General features: G+C 48.3%; 4 protein-coding genes across 4 annotated transcripts; all 4 read left to right on the top strand.

Moving 5' to 3' along the window:
* Window positions 1-1642: 1642 nt before the first annotated feature.
* On the top strand, window positions 1643-2784 carry LOC147366802 (interferon beta-3). Its single transcript, XM_086414303.1, has one exon. The coding sequence runs from the start codon at window positions 1980-1982 to the stop codon at window positions 2538-2540; it is 561 nt and encodes a 186-aa protein (XP_086270429.1). The 5' UTR covers window positions 1643-1979; the 3' UTR covers window positions 2541-2784.
* Window positions 2785-5350: 2566 nt separating this feature from the next.
* Window positions 5351-6372, top strand: LOC147366803 (interferon beta-3). Its single transcript, XM_086414305.1, has one exon. It carries the CDS (start codon window positions 5688-5690, stop codon window positions 6246-6248), a length of 561 nt encoding a protein of 186 aa, XP_086270431.1. The 5' UTR covers window positions 5351-5687; the 3' UTR covers window positions 6249-6372.
* Window positions 6373-9061: 2689 nt separating this feature from the next.
* On the top strand, window positions 9062-10203 carry LOC147366804 (interferon beta-3). Its single transcript, XM_086414299.1, has one exon. It carries the CDS (start codon window positions 9399-9401, stop codon window positions 9957-9959), a length of 561 nt encoding a protein of 186 aa, XP_086270425.1. The 5' UTR covers window positions 9062-9398; the 3' UTR covers window positions 9960-10203.
* A 2568-nt stretch (window positions 10204-12771) lies between these two features.
* On the top strand, window positions 12772-13913 carry LOC147366805 (interferon beta-3). Its single transcript, XM_086414300.1, has one exon. The coding sequence runs from the start codon at window positions 13109-13111 to the stop codon at window positions 13667-13669; it is 561 nt and encodes a 186-aa protein (XP_086270426.1). The 5' UTR covers window positions 12772-13108; the 3' UTR covers window positions 13670-13913.
* Window positions 13914-22018: the final 8105 nt, after the last annotated feature.

Genomic DNA, 22018 nt, shown 5'->3' on the forward strand with positions numbered 1-22018 from the left:
GCCACCGTCACGTTTCACTTTGTCCGCAACGCGGACTCAGCGTCTCAAAGCCGAGCAGGGCTCCCCTGTATGAGAAACTCCCTCCCATCACCCCATAGACGATGGTCTCCCCGCTTCCGCTGTGCTTCACTTTGAGCGCCAAGCCCGCCCATCGTCCGACAGCGAATAATCTCAGCCACCGCCGCATCTAAAGCGAGCGCCGCGCCGCCCCCGCTGCCCCACAGCCTCCCGTCTCCTCGTCGGCTTTCACTCTGTCCGCAACACTTTCCAGTCGTCTTATGGGCAACAGCCTCCCCCACCCCCACCCCGCAGCCCCGCCGGGTTTCACGTGGTGCAGGACTCTACCCCAGCGTCCTATCGCCAATATTCTCATCGCCTCCGCTGTTTTACACTCGCCGCAAGCCCTCCGACTTCTCAGCGCAAACATCGGTAGTTCAACCGCCACCTCAGGGTCCCCGTTTGTCCGGTCTCATCCCTACTGCAGGGCCGAAATGCACTCCGTTCGCAACGCCTTCCCATCGTGCCCTAGGCAATACTCTGCTAGCCACCGCCGGGTTCTCTTCCGTCTGCAACGTTCCGACAAGGTCTCACCGCCAGTAGGCATCGTCCCAAAGCCAGTAGTCTCCAAGCTGTCTATCTCAACGCCGGTGCTGGCTTTCGTTTTGTCCGCAACGCAATCTATCCTCTGGAAACCAAGACTTCTAGCCACCGCCGACTTCCCCTTTTTGCCCAACGACCTCCCATGGTCCCAGCGCCGATAGTTAGGCTCATCGGCAAAGCGGTGTTGCACTTCAACTCCAAGGACATCGCCCAAGGGCTCATCCCACCGTCCTGTTTCACTTTGTGCAGAACGCCGTCCCATCGTGCCATCGGGAATAGTCTCCTGGCCAGCTCCAGGCTCCCCAACCTGAGCAACGCCCTCGCACAGTCCCGGTAGACACCGTCTGTGCCGATACGTCTATACGATGAGACAGCGTCTCATCGCCGATGCTGGCTTTCACTTTGTCCGCAACGCGTTCGTCCACTCTTCTCAAAGCCACCACCAGTTTCCCCTTTATGCCCAACGTCCGCCCGTGGTCCCATCGCCTAGAGGCTCACTGCCGCCGCCGGTTTCCCCTTTGTGCACATCATTGCTGTCCTGCCTTCCCATCGCCAATAGTCCCATCGCCACCGCGGTGGTTCACTTTTCTTCAAACTGCTCAGATCACCATGCTCAGATCACCCAAGGTCTCATCCCCACCGCCGGGTGCATATTTGACCTCAACAGCAAATAGCCTCATCGACACCGCGGGAATCGCCCGCGATAGGCGATACTGTCATTGCGGCCACTGTGTTTCATTTTGTTCCGAACTCCCTCCCATAGTCCCACAGCGAAGAGTGTCGGATCCACCGCGGGATTCGACCGTCCATCCCGGCCCCCACTCCGCCCCCCAATCCTGGTAAAGCCAGTCGTCTCATCGCGGCCACTGTGCTCCACTTTGTGCCGAACGCTCTCCCATCATCCCACAGCAACCGTCTCCTAGCCACCGCGGGATAGGTTGGTCATAACTTTCCTTCCAAGGAGTAAGCGTCTTTTAATCTTATGGCTGCAATCACCATCTGCAGTGATTTTGGAGCCCCCCAAAACAGAGTCGGACATTGTTGCAACTGTTTCCCCATATATTTGGCATGGAGGGATGATGTCATGATCTTTGTTCTCGGAAAGTTGAGCTTGAAGCCAACTTTTTCACTCTCCTCTTGCATAAAGAGGCTCTTTATTTAGTTCCTCTTCACTTTCTGCCAAAGTTATAGAGGCAACGAATAATTTAAATGACAAAGGAAAACTGAAAGGGAGAACTGAAAGTGGGAAATTCCTCTCCGAGGGCCATCCTATATAAGTAGCCCACACTCAAGGAGGAAGGCCATTCACTCTGCAAGCCCTTGAAGACTCAGCGTCAGCATCTACTAGCAGAACGGGCAGCCCTGTGCCTGTTTTCATCATGACCTACCGGTGCCTCCTCCCGATGGTTCTCCTGCTGTGTTTCTCCACCACAGCTCTTTCCAGGAGCTACAGCTTGCTCCGATTCCAGCAAAGGCGGAGCGCTGAGGTGTGTCAGAAACTCCTGGGGCAGTTACCTTCAACGCCTCAACATTGCCTCGAGGCCAGGATGGACTTCCAGGTCCCTGAGGAGATGAACCAAGCACAGCAGTTCCGGAAGGAAGATGCCATATTGGTCATCTATGAGATGCTCCAGCAGATCTTCAATATTCTCACCAGAGACTTCTCCAGCACTGGCTGGTCTGAGACCATCATTGAGGACCTCCTTGTGGAACTCTATGGGCAGATGAATCGTCTGCAGCCAATCCAGAAGGAAATAATGCAGGAGCAAAACTTCACCATGGGGGACACAACCGTTCTTCACCTGAAGAAGTATTACTTCAACCTCGTGCAGTACCTGGAGTCCAAGGAGTACAACAGGTGTGCCTGGACAGTCGTGCGAGTGCAAATACTCACGAACTTTTCTTTCCTGATGAGACTAACAGCTTCCCTCCGTGACTGAACACCTCCCACCTGTGGCTCTGGGAAGGGACAATGTGACTTTGAGCTGAGATGCTTCAGCCAGCAGAGGCTCTTAAAGTAACTGACAGTGCAATGCACTGGATTTCAATGGACATTAAAGACTAAGCTATTTTTAAATTGATTTATGCGTTATTCATTTATTTAAACTTTTATGTGAGAAATAAATTATTTATGAAACAAAAGTCAACGTGGCGGTTTCAATCTCAACTTGATTTATGTGACAACACACATTAAAAATTGCAGAGCACCTTGGAGACATTCATTGCAAAACAAGCCTGCAGAGTAGTAGAGTTTCTGGCCCTGCCTTTGAGGAATTTAAAATACAAGGAAGCCGTGGGGAATGTCCAAGTTCTATGCATGCCCTCCATGTACCCATACAGTCTACCTGCGCTTCTCTGGGTCACTTCTTTAAAGGTACCAGACAGCTCATGCTGTAGGGCCCCTCTATATGATGTGGGGGGGGGGGTTGCCTTTTCTTTTTTTCACTTCGGGGAAAATGTACACCACTTAACATGTGAGAGTCTTACAAAGTAAGCCTTCTTTATGCCAACAAAATCTGGGCAAATTCCACTTAACTTATAAAATTCTTACTAAAGTAAATGAAAAATTCGGACCTTCTAAATGTCCTCAGTTGCTTGTACACTCCAACCCCTTATTTCCAACAACGTAGTCCTCACAAAGAGGTTTCAGGAACATGAGTCAAAAATTACTTAAGACTGTCTTGGGGGTCGTTAGAAACTGTCAAACATGCTAATTCACGCAATTAAAAATAAGGGAAAAGTCATCTTGAAAATATTAAGTTTATATTCGTAAAAGATAGAAAAGTAAAACGATATTAAATACTTGTTTTGGTACACAGAAATATAGTTTTAATAAAGTTTAACAAATTGCTACAGCTATATACAAATATACTTTAATATTCTATGCTTAAGATTTAAAATACCTTCTATAAATTTATTATAAAATTGGAAAAGTGAAATATTTCATTTAAAATAAGTATATTTTATTATGAAAATATTCTATTATCGCCACGTCCAGGTTCCCCTGTGTGGACCACACTCATTCGTCGTCGGGTAGTCTCATCGCTCCGTCGGGTTTAACTCTGTCGCAAAGCTGTCCAATCGTCCCACCACCACCAGTAGTTTTTCGCCACCGTCACGTTTCACTTTGTCCGCAACGCGGACTCAGCGTCTCAAAGCCGAGCAGGGCTCCCCTGTATGAGAAACTCCCTCCCATCACCCCATAGACGATGGTCTCCCCGCTTCCGCTGTGCTTCACTTTGAGCGCCAAGCCCGCCCATCGTCCGACAGCGAATAATCTCAGCCACCGCCGCATCTAAAGCGAGCGCCGCGCCGCCCCCGCTGCCCCACAGCCTCCCGTCTCCTCGTCGGCTTTCACTCTGTCCGCAACACTTTCCAGTCGTCTTATGGGCAACAGCCTCCCCCACCCCCACCCCGCAGCCCCGCCGGGTTTCACGTGGTGCAGGACTCTACCCCAGCGTCCTATCGCCAATATTCTCATCGCCTCCGCTGTTTTACACTCGCCGCAAGCCCTCCGACTTCTCAGCGCAAACATCGGTAGTTCAACCGCCACCTCAGGGTCCCCGTTTGTCCGGTCTCATCCCTACTGCAGGGCCGAAATGCACTCCGTTCGCAACGCCTTCCCATCGTGCCCTAGGCAATACTCTGCTAGCCACCGCCGGGTTCTCTTCCGTCTGCAACGTTCCGACAAGGTCTCACCGCCAGTAGGCATCGTCCCAAAGCCAGTAGTCTCCAAGCTGTCTATCTCAACGCCGGTGCTGGCTTTCGTTTTGTCCGCAACGCAATCTATCCTCTGGAAACCAAGACTTCTAGCCACCGCCGACTTCCCCTTTTTGCCCAACGACCTCCCATGGTCCCAGCGCCGATAGTTAGGCTCATCGGCAAAGCGGTGTTGCACTTCAACTCCAAGGACATCGCCCAAGGGCTCATCCCACCGTCCTGTTTCACTTTGTGCAGAACGCCGTCCCATCGTGCCATCGGGAATAGTCTCCTGGCCAGCTCCAGGCTCCCCAACCTGAGCAACGCCCTCGCACAGTCCCGGTAGACACCGTCTGTGCCGATACGTCTATACGATGAGACAGCGTCTCATCGCCGATGCTGGCTTTCACTTTGTCCGCAACGCGTTCGTCCACTCTTCTCAAAGCCACCACCAGTTTCCCCTTTATGCCCAACGTCCGCCCGTGGTCCCATCGCCTAGAGGCTCACTGCCGCCGCCGGTTTCCCCTTTGTGCACATCATTGCTGTCCTGCCTTCCCATCGCCAATAGTCCCATCGCCACCGCGGTGGTTCACTTTTCTTCAAACTGCTCAGATCACCATGCTCAGATCACCCAAGGTCTCATCCCCACCGCCGGGTGCATATTTGACCTCAACAGCAAATAGCCTCATCGACACCGCGGGAATCGCCCGCGATAGGCGATACTGTCATTGCGGCCACTGTGTTTCATTTTGTTCCGAACTCCCTCCCATAGTCCCACAGCGAAGAGTGTCGGATCCACCGCGGGATTCGACCGTCCATCCCGGCCCCCACTCCGCCCCCCAATCCTGGTAAAGCCAGTCGTCTCATCGCGGCCACTGTGCTCCACTTTGTGCCGAACGCTCTCCCATCATCCCACAGCAACCGTCTCCTAGCCACCGCGGGATAGGTTGGTCATAACTTTCCTTCCAAGGAGTAAGCGTCTTTTAATCTTATGGCTGCAATCACCATCTGCAGTGATTTTGGAGCCCCCCAAAACAGAGTCGGACATTGTTGCAACTGTTTCCCCATATATTTGGCATGGAGGGATGATGTCATGATCTTTGTTCTCGGAAAGTTGAGCTTGAAGCCAACTTTTTCACTCTCCTCTTGCATAAAGAGGCTCTTTATTTAGTTCCTCTTCACTTTCTGCCAAAGTTATAGAGGCAACGAATAATTTAAATGACAAAGGAAAACTGAAAGGGAGAACTGAAAGTGGGAAATTCCTCTCCGAGGGCCATCCTATATAAGTAGCCCACACTCAAGGAGGAAGGCCATTCACTCTGCAAGCCCTTGAAGACTCAGCGTCAGCATCTACTAGCAGAACGGGCAGCCCTGTGCCTGTTTTCATCATGACCTACCGGTGCCTCCTCCCGATGGTTCTCCTGCTGTGTTTCTCCACCACAGCTCTTTCCAGGAGCTACAGCTTGCTCCGATTCCAGCAAAGGCGGAGCGCTGAGGTGTGTCAGAAACTCCTGGGGCAGTTACCTTCAACGCCTCAACATTGCCTCGAGGCCAGGATGGACTTCCAGGTCCCTGAGGAGATGAACCAAGCACAGCAGTTCCGGAAGGAAGATGCCATATTGGTCATCTATGAGATGCTCCAGCAGATCTTCAATATTCTCACCAGAGACTTCTCCAGCACTGGCTGGTCTGAGACCATCATTGAGGACCTCCTTGTGGAACTCTATGGGCAGATGAATCGTCTGCAGCCAATCCAGAAGGAAATAATGCAGGAGCAAAACTTCACCATGGGGGACACAACCGTTCTTCACCTGAAGAAGTATTACTTCAACCTCGTGCAGTACCTGGAGTCCAAGGAGTACAACAGGTGTGCCTGGACAGTCGTGCGAGTGCAAATACTCACGAACTTTTCTTTCCTGATGAGACTAACAGCTTCCCTCCGTGACTGAACACCTCCCACCTGTGGCTCTGGGAAGGGACAATGTGACTTTGAGCTGAGATGCTTCAGCCAGCAGAGGCTCTTAAAGTAACTGACAGTGCAATGCACTGGATTTCAATGGACATTAAAGACTAAGCTATTTTTAAATTGATTTATGTGTTATTCATTTATTTAAACTTTTATGTGAGAAATAAATTATTTATGAAACAAAAGTCAACGTGGCGGTTTCAATCTCAACTTGATTTATGTGACAACACACATTAAAAATTGCAGAGCACCTTGGAGACATTCATTGCAAAACAAGCCTGCAGAGTAGTAGAGTTTCTGGCCCTGCCTTTGAGGAATTTAAAATACAAGGAAGCCGTGGGGAATGTCCAAGTTCTATGCATGCCCTCCATGTACCCATACAGTCTACCTGCGCTTCTCTGGGTCACTTCTTTAAAGGTACCAGACAGCTCATGCTGTAGGGCCCCTCTATATGATGTGGGGGGGGGGGGGGTTGCCTTTTCTTTTTTTCACTTCGGGGAAAATGTACACCACTTAACATGTGAGAGTCTTACAAAGTAAGCCTTCTTTATGCCAACAAAATCTGGGCAAATTCCACTTAACTTATAAAATTCTTACTAAAGTAAATGAAAAATTCGGACCTTCTAAATGTCCTCAGTTGCTTGTACACTCCAACCCCTTATTTCCAACAACGTAGTCCTCACAAAGAGGTTTCAGGAACATGAGTCAAAAATTACTTAAGACTGTCTTGGGGGTCGTTAGAAACTGTCAAACATGCTAATTCACGCAATTAAAAATAAGGGAAAAGTCATCTTGAAAATATTAAGTTTATATTCGTAAAAGATAGAAAAGTAAAACGATATTAAATACTTGTTTTGGTACACAGAAATATAGTTTTAATAAAGTTTAACAAATTGCTACAGCTATATACAAATATACTTTAATATTCTATGCTTAAGATTTAAAATACCTTCTATAAATTTATTATAAAATTGGAAAAGTGAAATATTTCATTTAAAATAAGTATATTTTATTATGAAAATATTCTATTATCGCCACGTCCAGGTTCCCCTGTGTGGACCACACTCATTCGTCGTCGGGTAGTCTCATCGCTCCGTCGGGTTTAACTCTGTCGCAAAGCTGTCCAATCGTCCCACCACCACCAGTAGTTTTTCGCCACCGTCACGTTTCACTTTGTCCGCAACGCGGACTCAGCGTCTCAAAGCCGAGCAGGGCTCCCCTGTATGAGAAACTCCCTCCCATCACCCCATAGACGATGGTCTCCCCGCTTCCGCTGTGCTTCACTTTGAGCGCCAAGCCCGCCCATCGTCCGACAGCGAATAATCTCAGCCACCGCCGCATCTAAAGCGAGCGCCGCGCCGCCCCCGCTGCCCCACAGCCTCCCGTCTCCTCGTCGGCTTTCACTCTGTCCGCAACACTTTCCAGTCGTCTTATGGGCAACAGCCTCCCCCACCCCCACCCCGCAGCCCCGCCGGGTTTCACGTGGTGCAGGACTCTACCCCAGCGTCCTATCGCCAATATTCTCATCGCCTCCGCTGTTTTACACTCGCCGCAAGCCCTCCGACTTCTCAGCGCAAACATCGGTAGTTCAACCGCCACCTCAGGGTCCCCGTTTGTCCGGTCTCATCCCTACTGCAGGGCCGAAATGCACTCCGTTCGCAACGCCTTCCCATCGTGCCCTAGGCAATACTCTGCTAGCCACCGCCGGGTTCTCTTCCGTCTGCAACGTTCCGACAAGGTCTCACCGCCAGTAGGCATCGTCCCAAAGCCAGTAGTCTCCAAGCTGTCTATCTCAACGCCGGTGCTGGCTTTCGTTTTGTCCGCAACGCAATCTATCCTCTGGAAACCAAGACTTCTAGCCACCGCCGACTTCCCCTTTTTGCCCAACGACCTCCCATGGTCCCAGCGCCGATAGTTAGGCTCATCGGCAAAGCGGTGTTGCACTTCAACTCCAAGGACATCGCCCAAGGGCTCATCCCACCGTCCTGTTTCACTTTGTGCAGAACGCCGTCCCATCGTGCCATCGGGAATAGTCTCCTGGCCAGCTCCAGGCTCCCCAACCTGAGCAACGCCCTCGCACAGTCCCGGTAGACACCGTCTGTGCCGATACGTCTATACGATGAGACAGCGTCTCATCGCCGATGCTGGCTTTCACTTTGTCCGCAACGCGTTCGTCCACTCTTCTCAAAGCCACCACCAGTTTCCCCTTTATGCCCAACGTCCGCCCGTGGTCCCATCGCCTAGAGGCTCACTGCCGCCGCCGGTTTCCCCTTTGTGCACATCATTGCTGTCCTGCCTTCCCATCGCCAATAGTCCCATCGCCACCGCGGTGGTTCACTTTTCTTCAAACTGCTCAGATCACCATGCTCAGATCACCCAAGGTCTCATCCCCACCGCCGGGTGCATATTTGACCTCAACAGCAAATAGCCTCATCGACACCGCGGGAATCGCCCGCGATAGGCGATACTGTCATTGCGGCCACTGTGTTTCATTTTGTTCCGAACTCCCTCCCATAGTCCCACAGCGAAGAGTGTCGGATCCACCGCGGGATTCGACCGTCCATCCCGGCCCCCACTCCGCCCCCCAATCCTGGTAAAGCCAGTCGTCTCATCGCGGCCACTGTGCTCCACTTTGTGCCGAACGCTCTCCCATCATCCCACAGCAACCGTCTCCTAGCCACCGCGGGATAGGTTGGTCATAACTTTCCTTCCAAGGAGTAAGCGTCTTTTAATCTTATGGCTGCAATCACCATCTGCAGTGATTTTGGAGCCCCCCAAAACAGAGTCGGACATTGTTGCAACTGTTTCCCCATATATTTGGCATGGAGGGATGATGTCATGATCTTTGTTCTCGGAAAGTTGAGCTTGAAGCCAACTTTTTCACTCTCCTCTTGCATAAAGAGGCTCTTTATTTAGTTCCTCTTCACTTTCTGCCAAAGTTATAGAGGCAACGAATAATTTAAATGACAAAGGAAAACTGAAAGGGAGAACTGAAAGTGGGAAATTCCTCTCCGAGGGCCATCCTATATAAGTAGCCCACACTCAAGGAGGAAGGCCATTCACTCTGCAAGCCCTTGAAGACTCAGCGTCAGCATCTACTAGCAGAACGGGCAGCCCTGTGCCTGTTTTCATCATGACCTACCGGTGCCTCCTCCCGATGGTTCTCCTGCTGTGTTTCTCCACCACAGCTCTTTCCAGGAGCTACAGCTTGCTCCGATTCCAGCAAAGGCGGAGCGCTGAGGTGTGTCAGAAACTCCTGGGGCAGTTACCTTCAACGCCTCAACATTGCCTCGAGGCCAGGATGGACTTCCAGGTCCCTGAGGAGATGAACCAAGCACAGCAGTTCCGGAAGGAAGATGCCATATTGGTCATCTATGAGATGCTCCAGCAGATCTTCAATATTCTCACCAGAGACTTCTCCAGCACTGGCTGGTCTGAGACCATCATTGAGGACCTCCTTGTGGAACTCTATGGGCAGATGAATCGTCTGCAGCCAATCCAGAAGGAAATAATGCAGGAGCAAAACTTCACCATGGGGGACACAACCGTTCTTCACCTGAAGAAGTATTACTTCAACCTCGTGCAGTACCTGGAGTCCAAGGAGTACAACAGGTGTGCCTGGACAGTCGTGCGAGTGCAAATACTCACGAACTTTTCTTTCCTGATGAGACTAACAGCTTCCCTCCGTGACTGAACACCTCCCACCTGTGGCTCTGGGAAGGGACAATGTGACTTTGAGCTGAGATGCTTCAGCCAGCAGAGGCTCTTAAAGTAACTGACAGTGCAATGCACTGGATTTCAATGGACATTAAAGACTAAGCTATTTTTAAATTGATTTATGCGTTATTCATTTATTTAAACTTTTATGTGAGAAATAAATTATTTATGAAACAAAAGTCAACGTGGCGGTTTCAATCTCAACTTGATTTATGTGACAACACACATTAAAAATTGCAGAGCACCTTGGAGACATTCATTGCAAAACAAGCCTGCAGAGTAGTAGAGTTTCTGGCCCTGCCTTTGAGGAATTTAAAATACAAGGAAGCCGTGGGGAATGTCCAAGTTCTATGCATGCCCTCCATGTACCCATACAGTCTACCTGCGCTTCTCTGGGTCACTTCTTTAAAGGTACCAGACAGCTCATGCTGTAGGGCCCCTCTATATGATGTGGGGGGGGGGGGGTTGCCTTTTCTTTTTTTCACTTCGGGGAAAATGTACACCACTTAACATGTGAGAGTCTTACAAAGTAAGCCTTCTTTATGCCAACAAAATCTGGGCAAATTCCACTTAACTTATAAAATTCTTACTAAAGTAAATGAAAAATTCGGACCTTCTAAATGTCCTCAGTTGCTTGTACACTCCAACCCCTTATTTCCAACAACGTAGTCCTCACAAAGAGGTTTCAGGAACATGAGTCAAAAATTACTTAAGACTGTCTTGGGGGTCGTTAGAAACTGTCAAACATGCTAATTCACGCAATTAAAAATAAGGGAAAAGTCATCTTGAAAATATTAAGTTTATATTCGTAAAAGATAGAAAAGTAAAACGATATTAAATACTTGTTTTGGTACACAGAAATATAGTTTTAATAAAGTTTAACAAATTGCTACAGCTATATACAAATATACTTTAATATTCTATGCTTAAGATTTAAAATACCTTCTATAAATTTATTATAAAATTGGAAAAGTGAAATATTTCATTTAAAATAAGTATATTTTATTATGAAAATATTCTATTATCGCCACGTCCAGGTTCCCCTGTGTGGACCACACTCATTCGTCGTCGGGTAGTCTCATCGCTCCGTCGGGTTTAACTCTGTCGCAAAGCTGTCCAATCGTCCCACCACCACCAGTAGTTTTTCGCCACCGTCACGTTTCACTTTGTCCGCAACGCGGACTCAGCGTCTCAAAGCCGAGCAGGGCTCCCCTGTATGAGAAACTCCCTCCCATCACCCCATAGACGATGGTCTCCCCGCTTCCGCTGTGCTTCACTTTGAGCGCCAAGCCCGCCCATCGTCCGACAGCGAATAATCTCAGCCACCGCCGCATCTAAAGCGAGCGCCGCGCCGCCCCCGCTGCCCCACAGCCTCCCGTCTCCTCGTCGGCTTTCACTCTGTCCGCAACACTTTCCAGTCGTCTTATGGGCAACAGCCTCCCCCACCCCCACCCCGCAGCCCCGCCGGGTTTCACGTGGTGCAGGACTCTACCCCAGCGTCCTATCGCCAATATTCTCATCGCCTCCGCTGTTTTACACTCGCCGCAAGCCCTCCGACTTCTCAGCGCAAACATCGGTAGTTCAACCGCCACCTCAGGGTCCCCGTTTGTCCGGTCTCATCCCTACTGCAGGGCCGAAATGCACTCCGTTCGCAACGCCTTCCCATCGTGCCCTAGGCAATACTCTGCTAGCCACCGCCGGGTTCTCTTCCGTCTGCAACGTTCCGACAAGGTCTCACCGCCAGTAGGCATCGTCCCAAAGCCAGTAGTCTCCAAGCTGTCTATCTCAACGCCGGTGCTGGCTTTCGTTTTGTCCGCAACGCAATCTATCCTCTGGAAACCAAGACTTCTAGCCACCGCCGACTTCCCCTTTTTGCCCAACGACCTCCCATGGTCCCAGCGCCGATAGTTAGGCTCATCGGCAAAGCGGTGTTGCACTTCAACTCCAAGGACATCGCCCAAGGGCTCATCCCACCGTCCTGTTTCACTTTGTGCAGAACGCCGTCCCATCGTGCCATCGGGAATAGTCTCCTGGCCAGCTCCAGGCTCCCCAACCTGAGCAACGCCCTCGCACAGTCCCGGTAGACACCGTCTGTGCCGATACGTCTATACGATGAGACAGCGTCTCATCGCCGATGCTGGCTTTCACTTTGTCCGCAACGCGTTCGTCCACTCTTCTCAAAGCCACCACCAGTTTCCCCTTTATGCCCAACGTCCGCCCGTGGTCCCATCGCCTAGAGGCTCACTGCCGCCGCCGGTTTCCCCTTTGTGCACATCATTGCTGTCCTGCCTTCCCATCGCCAATAGTCCCATCGCCACCGCGGTGGTTCACTTTTCTTCAAACTGCTCAGATCACCATGCTCAGATCACCCAAGGTCTCATCCCCACCGCCGGGTGCATATTTGACCTCAACAGCAAATAGCCTCATCGACACCGCGGGAATCGCCCGCGATAGGCGATACTGTCATTGCGGCCACTGTGTTTCATTTTGTTCCGAACTCCCTCCCATAGTCCCACAGCGAAGAGTGTCGGATCCACCGCGGGATTCGACCGTCCATCCCGGCCCCCACTCCGCCCCCCAATCCTGGTAAAGCCAGTCGTCTCATCGCGGCCACTGTGCTCCACTTTGTGCCGAACGCTCTCCCATCATCCCACAGCAACCGTCTCCTAGCCACCGCGGGATAGGTTGGTCATAACTTTCCTTCCAAGGAGTAAGCGTCTTTTAATCTTATGGCTGCAATCACCATCTGCAGTGATTTTGGAGCCCCCCAAAACAGAGTCGGACATTGTTGCAACTGTTTCCCCATATATTTGGCATGGAGGGATGATGTCATGATCTTTGTTCTCGGAAAGTTGAGCTTGAAGCCAACTTTTTCACTCTCCTCTTGCATAAAGAGGCTCTTTATTTAGTTCCTCTTCACTTTCTGCCAAAGTTATAGAGGCAACGAATAATTTAAATGACAAAGGAAAACTGAAAGGGAGAACTGAAAGTGGGAAATTCCTCTCCGAGGGCCATCCTATATAAGTAGCCCACACTCAAGGAGGAAGGCCATTCACTCTGCAAGCCCTTGAAGACTCAGCGTCAGCATCTACTAGCAGAACGGGCAGCCCTGTGCCTGTTTTCATCATGACCTACCGGTGCCTCCTCCCGATGGTTCTCCTGCTGTGTTTCTCCACCACAGCTCTTTCCAGGAGCTACAGCTTGCTCCGATTCCAGCAAAGGCGGAGCGCTGAGGTGTGTCAGAAACTCCTGGGGCAGTTACCTTCAACGCCTCAACATTGCCTCGAGGCCAGGATGGACTTCCAGGTCCCTGAGGAGATGAACCAAGCACAGCAGTTCCGGAAGGAAGATGCCATATTGGTCATCTATGAGATGCTCCAGCAGATCTTCAATATTCTCACCAGAGACTTCTCCAGCACTGGCTGGTCTGAGACCATCATTGAGGACCTCCTTGTGGAACTCTATGGGCAGATGAATCGTCTGCAGCCAATCCAGAAGGAAATAATGCAGGAGCAAAACTTCACCATGGGGGACACAACCGTTCTTCACCTGAAGAAGTATTACTTCAACCTCGTGCAGTACCTGGAGTCCAAGGAGTACAACAGGTGTGCCTGGACAGTCGTGCGAGTGCAAATACTCACGAACTTTTCTTTCCTGATGAGACTAACAGCTTCCCTCCGTGACTGAACACCTCCCACCTGTGGCTCTGGGAAGGGACAATGTGACTTTGAGCTGAGATGCTTCAGCCAGCAGAGGCTCTTAAAGTAACTGACAGTGCAATGCACTGGATTTCAATGGACATTAAAGACTAAGCTATTTTTAAATTGATTTATGCGTTATTCATTTATTTAAACTTTTATGTGAGAAATAAATTATTTATGAAACAAAAGTCAACGTGGCGGTTTCAATCTCAACTTGATTTATGTGACAACACACATTAAAAATTGCAGAGCACCTTGGAGACATTCATTGCAAAACAAGCCTGCAGAGTAGTAGAGTTTCTGGCCCTGCCTTTGAGGAATTTAAAATACAAGGAAGCCGTGGGGAATGTCCAAGTTCTATGCATGCCCTCCATGTACCCATACAGTCTACCTGCGCTTCTCTGGGTCACTTCTTTAAAGGTACCAGACAGCTCATGCTGTAGGGCCCCTCTATATGATGTGGGGGGGGGGGGGTTGCCTTTTCTTTTTTTCACTTCGGGGAAAATGTACACCACTTAACATGTGAGAGTCTTACAAAGTAAGCCTTCTTTATGCCAACAAAATCTGGGCAAATTCCACTTAACTTATAAAATTCTTACTAAAGTAAATGAAAAATTCGGACCTTCTAAATGTCCTCAGTTGCTTGTACACTCCAACCCCTTATTTCCAACAACGTAGTCCTCACAAAGAGGTTTCAGGAACATGAGTCAAAAATTACTTAAGACTGTCTTGGGGGTCGTTAGAAACTGTCAAACATGCTAATTCACGCAATTAAAAATAAGGGAAAAGTCATCTTGAAAATATTAAGTTTATATTCGTAAAAGATAGAAAAGTAAAACGATATTAAATACTTGTTTTGGTACACAGAAATATAGTTTTAATAAAGTTTAACAAATTGCTACAGCTATATACAAATATACTTTAATATTCTATGCTTAAGATTTAAAATACCTTCTATAAATTTATTATAAAATTGGAAAAGTGAAATATTTCATTTAAAATAAGTATATTTTATTATGAAAATATTCTATTATCGCCACGTCCAGGTTCCCCTGTGTGGACCACACTCATTCGTCGTCGGGTAGTCTCATCGCTCCGTCGGGTTTAACTCTGTCGCAAAGCTGTCCAATCGTCCCACCACCACCAGTAGTTTTTCGCCACCGTCACGTTTCACTTTGTCCGCAACGCGGACTCAGCGTCTCAAAGCCGAGCAGGGCTCCCCTGTATGAGAAACTCCCTCCCATCACCCCATAGACGATGGTCTCCCCGCTTCCGCTGTGCTTCACTTTGAGCGCCAAGCCCGCCCATCGTCCGACAGCGAATAATCTCAGCCACCGCCGCATCTAAAGCGAGCGCCGCGCCGCCCCCGCTGCCCCACAGCCTCCCGTCTCCTCGTCGGCTTTCACTCTGTCCGCAACACTTTCCAGTCGTCTTATGGGCAACAGCCTCCCCCACCCCCACCCCGCAGCCCCGCCGGGTTTCACGTGGTGCAGGACTCTACCCCAGCGTCCTATCGCCAATATTCTCATCGCCTCCGCTGTTTTACACTCGCCGCAAGCCCTCCGACTTCTCAGCGCAAACATCGGTAGTTCAACCGCCACCTCAGGGTCCCCGTTTGTCCGGTCTCATCCCTACTGCAGGGCCGAAATGCACTCCGTTCGCAACGCCTTCCCATCGTGCCCTAGGCAATACTCTGCTAGCCACCGCCGGGTTCTCTTCCGTCTGCAACGTTCCGACAAGGTCTCACCGCCAGTAGGCATCGTCCCAAAGCCAGTAGTCTCCAAGCTGTCTATCTCAACGCCGGTGCTGGCTTTCGTTTTGTCCGCAACGCAATCTATCCTCTGGAAACCAAGACTTCTAGCCACCGCCGACTTCCCCTTTTTGCCCAACGACCTCCCATGGTCCCAGCGCCGATAGTTAGGCTCATCGGCAAAGCGGTGTTGCACTTCAACTCCAAGGACATCGCCCAAGGGCTCATCCCACCGTCCTGTTTCACTTTGTGCAGAACGCCGTCCCATCGTGCCATCGGGAATAGTCTCCTGGCCAGCTCCAGGCTCCCCAACCTGAGCAACGCCCTCGCACAGTCCCGGTAGACACCGTCTGTGCCGATACGTCTATACGATGAGACAGCGTCTCATCGCCGATGCTGGCTTTCACTTTGTCCGCAACGCGTTCGTCCACTCTTCTCAAAGCCACCACCAGTTTCCCCTTTATGCCCAACGTCCGCCCGTGGTCCCATCGCCTAGAGGCTCACTGCCGCCGCCGGTTTCCCCTTTGTGCACATCATTGCTGTCCTGCCTTCCCATCGCCAATAGTCCCATCGCCACCGCGGTGGTTCACTTTTCTTCAAACTGCTCAGATCACCATGCTCAGATCACCCAAGGTCTCATCCCCACCGCCGGGTGTATATTTGACCTCAACAGCAAATAGCCTCATCGACACCACGGAAATTGCCCTGTAGGCGATACTGTCATTGCGGCCACTGTGTATCATTTTGTTCCGAACTCCCTCCCATAGTCCCACAGCGAAGAGTGTCGGATCCACCGCGGGATTCGACCGTCCATCCGGGCCCCCACTCCGCCCCCCAATCCTGGTAAAGCCAGTCGTCTCATCGCGGCCACTGTGCTCCACTTTGTGCCGAACGCTCTCCCATCATCCCACAGCAACCGTCTCCTAGCCACCGTGGGATTCGGCCGTGTGAGGGACGCCCCAGCAGGGTCCCACAGCGAATAGTCTCTGAAACACCGCGCTCTGTGTGCGCAACGCCCACTCCCCCGCATTTCACCTGGTGCACGACGCCCCCCCATCCTTCCACAGCTTATGGTCTTCAAGCCAACGCGGGATCCAGCGTGTTCGCCACGCTCGCCCCTACACCCCATCAACGCGGCACACCTAGTTGTCTCATTCAAGATACCATGTTTCACTTAGTCAGCAATGGCCCATATGAGCCGGCAACCAGTAGTCTCTTGCTCAACCTCTAGTTTCACTTTGGGCACAACGCTGTCCATCCTCGCATCGCCAAGAATCCCATCACCGCTGCCCGGTGCCTTTCTCTGAGCTGTGGCTTCCCTCGCGCCGGAAGCGAGCGCCAATCTGTAAAATCAGCCTCATCTCGCTCAGAAGCCCCGCCTTGGGGGTTCTTTTCCTCAAACATGGCCAGTTCGGGTTGACATGTGGAAAGAAAGCCCACTACTCACGCGATCTTTCCGAAAATGCAATATTCTGGCTCCCTACTCAGGACAGGGGAAACCAGCCCTTTTCCATCAAAGGGCTAATGATATGCGCACCCTTGAATCAGTGCTCCTATAAAATCTCTGTGGAACCTTTGCGTCCTGTCTCTCCAGCAGCCCCACGAGAATCAATGCAAACTCTCCCAAGACTGCGATTCGAAAGCAAAAACGATGGAACCACAGTGTGCCTTCTCTCGTGGTGGCCGGGAGAAGCAGGCAGTCTGCGTGCCCATCTCAGCGCTCTTGGCTCATCGTTTCACGGTGCTCGCGAGTCGCCTCCCGGCCATCTGCAGAATCACTGACATTCTCTATGGCCCACATCCACTTGCTGGTGGAAGGAGTGATGCTCTGCTGCATCCGTGCTCACTCTCTTCGCTGGACCGTGCCTGGGATCCCCTGCTAGAAAAACAAGACATCTTCAAACACTTGAAATAGATGCAAAGGATCCGCTCTCAGTCGCGCCTAAAGGACAAAGCCGACTTCAGATTTCCTTGGAAAAGAGAGATGATCACTCCAGTGCAGATTACTCAGGCCCCTGCAACCACTATCTGATGCTCCAGCAGAGCTTCCAATTCTTCACCACGGAGGACAGCCATGCTACTCTGCAGCCAGGATCAGAGCCTGAAACAACTGGAGCCAATGGAAGAGACAATCTGTGCTGTTCTCATTGGGACTTCCTGCCCGGGAGCATTTTCATGGCATCCATCTCTACCTCAGGGAGCTGGAATACAGCCACTTTGCCCAAGGGGCTGTCAGAGTGGAAATTAAAAGTGCCTTTCCCTCATGTAAGAATCCTCAAAGAAATGGCAACAATAAAGACGTCTATATTTGTAACACTCGCTAATGAATTCCATTATTGTTTGCTTCCTGTTCCAAAGCAATTGCAGCTCATACTGCCTCAGGCACTGAAAACTGAAATGAAAATCGTGATTTTTCAGGAACAGGTGTGGACAGCAAAACAGAATGTCTTTTCTTGTATAAAGATCTTTTGATCATCGTTTAAAAGGTCTCTTGATGTCTGAGGGGCTGGTATTTTCTATACTGAGAGGTCAGTGTTACTTTCTCATGGACAGGTTTCCAGGATCCTCTGTTCTTAGAGATCCTTTTCAGTTAAGTCTAGATGCTATAGAGATAAAGAATAAATTGTGCAGATTTTCATCATAATAGAAACTTACCTTTCCTTCTCTGAAGAGTACAATACAGGCCTTCCGGATCAGGTGAATCTTCCGGTTTGCTCGCATTCAAAGGGTGATTCAGGGACATGGGTACCTTCTGTTTTGTGGCTTTTTCCATCATCGATATGTGACTCCAAGTTTGTCTGTGGTGCTTGGATCTAGTACACCCGGCAGTAAAGGGATGATGTCTGGTGGCTCACAGGGAATGTTTCCAAGGGCCAGGACTATACAGGGTGAGAGCACTTCCTCTCATGTTCCATGGCCTGGATTTGTCCTCATGGGAATCTCATTGCAAGCAAGTTGGGAAACAATTGGGTGATGAATGGATGAAGAGATAAGTTCAGGGTGCTGACTTTCAAAAATGCACAACATGATAGTTGAAAGTTAAGTGTCTGGGGGGCAAAATGAGGACTGCAGCCCAGGAGACAGCACATCAGATAGCTCTGAGAAGCTGTTCCAAAGACACACAGAGGGATATATGTGATTTTGGTGAAGGGGTAATACATGTACTCATGTGCCTGTTTTTTGTGGAAGTTTTCCGTCAGTGTCATGGAGGTTTCTTGGAGTCACAAGAAGCAGTCATCACCATGAAGGATGGTCATGCTTTTCTAGATATGAGGAGATAGAAGAACAACTGAGTTCTTAAAACGGGCTCCTGAAAATTGCTAACCTTCTGAAGACTTGTTCTGCCAGTTTTCGCTGCTCACAGCATGCCTCACTTCTGCTTTCCACCTATAGATTCCTTTCCAGGGGTGTTAAAAATCAGCAGCTGCAAGAACACGATTGAATCCTTGTAGGTAGATGGCAAGTGCCAATGGCACCTGCTAGTTTGTACTTGACACGGCATGAGACCACATTTCACGTTTTCACTATTTGTTCAAATGAAGTTCTGGTAGGAGTCAAGGGGAACAAGTATTGTTCTTGCTTGCACACACTTCGTTAAAATACAATCTGACCCAAATGCTTTTTCTCCAAGTTCAGCTTTGGGGAGAACGACAAGAATGCCAGTCATAGTTCACAGTATCATCCACTGTTTGAAAGAAATTTTCAAGCTGATTCCCAAAGGCATTGCCTACAGGAAAATATCCACAGTGTAGACACATTACAGGCTGTTTCCTTACTACCTGAGGGAGACAAGAAAAGAAGAATCAGGCAGTTCCTTGCAACTACTTGAGGATGACTGAAGAAAACGTGATGAGTGAGTCTTCCATTTGGGTCCAGGCCCAGGAGCCTCATCCTGATCTTCTAAATATTGGAAATGGAAAGTTGAAGACAGTCTTCCTAAAAATGAGCTTCAAAAACTATCTCACACATGCTGTGTGCAGAGTACAAAAAAAAAAAAAAAAAAAACACAAATTTTTGTGTCCACAAAGAGTTAAGAGAGAAAATTAATTGCAATTGATGAAACACTATATAAAATGTTTGACACATTACTATGCCTAGTCTATTAATACCACAAACAGTCACTGAATTAGTCTTGCTGTTATCCTGCTGATGAGGTAACATTTATGGTGCAGGAGAATAAATAATAGAGGATAAGATAGCAATTCAAGTAAACATTTGCTGTTCACTCTTTTATGTTAAAGTAGCAACACACGTGTGTACTTATTTAATATATATTGTACAAGTGTGTGTGTATTTATATGTGTGTATATATTTTTGTTCAGTCACTTAGTTATATCCGACTGTCTGTGACCCCATGAACTGTAGCATGCCAGGCTTCCCTATCCTTCACTATCTCCCAAGTTTGCTCAAACTCATGTCCATTGAGTCAGTGATGCCAAGCAACCATCTCATCCTCTGTTGCCCCTTCTCCTCCTGCCCTCAATCTTCACAGCATCAGGGTCATTTTCAAAGGGTCAGTTTCTTCTCAGCAGGTGGCCAACGTATTAGAGCTTCAGCTTCAGCACCAGTCCTTTCAACGCATATTCAGGGTTGATCTCCTTTAGGATTGACTGGTTTGATCTCCTTGCAGTCCAAGGGACTCTCAAGACTCTTCCTCAGTACCACGGTTAAAAAACATCAATTCTTCGGCACTCAGCTTTCTTTATGGTCCATATCACATCCATACATGACTACTGGAAAAACCATAACATTGACTACATGGACTTTTTTTGGCAACATGGTATCTCTGTTTTTTAACACAGTGTCTATATTTCTCATATAATTTCTTCCAAGGAGAAAGAGTCTTTTAATTTTGTGGCTGCATTCACCGTCCACAGTAATTATGGACCTCAAGAAAATGAAATCTAACAGTGTTTCCACTGTTTCCCCATATAGTTGCCATGAAGTGATGGGACTACATGCCATGATCTTCATTTTTTGAATGTCGATGCAACTGTATATGTATATGTATTTTTTGGGGGGGGTCTGGTTTAGCTGTGCCTCAAACTGGTTCTCTAGAAACATGGTTAATTTAGGTTAGGGAAACCATAGATGTTATAGAGATTCTGTTTTACATGATGGCTGAAGATTTTCAAAATTTGAATTTTTGAAATTGCTATTATAATGGAATGTTTATTTATTGCGATTGGCATATTCATTCCAAAAAATCCTCTCTGTTTTGTTTTCCATGCATGAAAGCTGAATTGTGATACACAGAATGAAATATTCTAAATACAAAAGAAATGTTTCAACAATTAGAACATTTAAATAAAATTTGTGACTACAACATTTCCATGTGAAATCCTGATGCTTTTCTAAGTTAAAATTAATGAAACTCTATGTGAACTTACAATTTAACAGATGAGATGGCACTAGTGGTAAAGAATCTGCCTGCCACTGCAGGAGACAGGCGATGCCGGCTCCATCCCTAGGGTGGGAAGATCCCCTCTATAAGGAAATGACAACCCACTCCAGTATTCTTGTCGGAGGACCCTGGCAGGCTACTGTTCATGGGGACACAAAGAGTCAGAAACGACTGATAGACCAAACAACAACAACCATGCGGAAAAGTATAAAACTAGAGAAACACAAAGGAAAGTTTGTGTGTGATTTTCGATGTTATTATGGTTCACATAAGAAAACAATATACGTCTTGGAGTTCGCAAGTTATCACTGGAAGTCCTAACGCTGAAATGTTTCTACATTTAGTTAAAATATAATAATGAAAATGAATCAGTGACTTATATGTGTAATAAAACTCAAAAAAATTTACAATCTTACTTGGAAACCATGTTAGATCTGAAATACTATCAAGAACATGAGAAAAGTACCTTACCGTATTTTTTAAATTATACATCATTTGTAGCTCATCAAAAACAAATATATGAGTCAAGTATGTTTCATCAAAAAAATAATAAAACAATAGAAAAATAATTTATTCACTTTATGGAAGTGAAAAAATGGATAGATTTAAGGTATGAAATTGATACATTGGAAAAAATGATATGGTCATAAAATGTCCATGGCTAAAGATATAAAAATAGAGGGAAAATGGCTAATGCATGTAATAAGGAAAATCCATTTTTTCCCATTATTGAAAAATAAGATGAATACGTGGGTCTAAGAACATACATTTCACATTACTAGAATCACTACTGTGAAATAGAATAGCTTTTTCTTCACTTCTGTATTTGCTACTTTGTGTTTAAATTGTCAGGTCAGCTAACTCTTCTTTGATTCTAATTTCCTGCCTTCCTCCCAGCTGGAGTTCAGAGGAAACCAATATAGCCAATCTCTAAGCTCGATATGCCAGGAAATTTGGAAAACTCAGCAGTGGCCACAGGACTGGAAAAGGTCAGTTTTCATTCCAATCTCTAAGAAAGGCAATGCCAAAGAATGCTCAAACTACTGCACAATTGACCTAATCTTACACGCTAGCAAAGGAATGCTCAAAATTCTCCAAGCCAGGCTTCAACAATACATGAACCATGAACTTCCAGATGTTCAAACTGGTTTTAGAAAAGGCAGAGGAATCAGAGAACAAAT

This window comes from Bos grunniens, chromosome 8 (assembly GCF_055505025.1).
Source record: "Bos grunniens cultivar Pamir isolate PY7600 chromosome 8, Bosgru_T2T1.0, whole genome shotgun sequence".
Taxonomy (NCBI): Eukaryota; Metazoa; Chordata; class Mammalia; order Artiodactyla; family Bovidae; genus Bos; species Bos grunniens.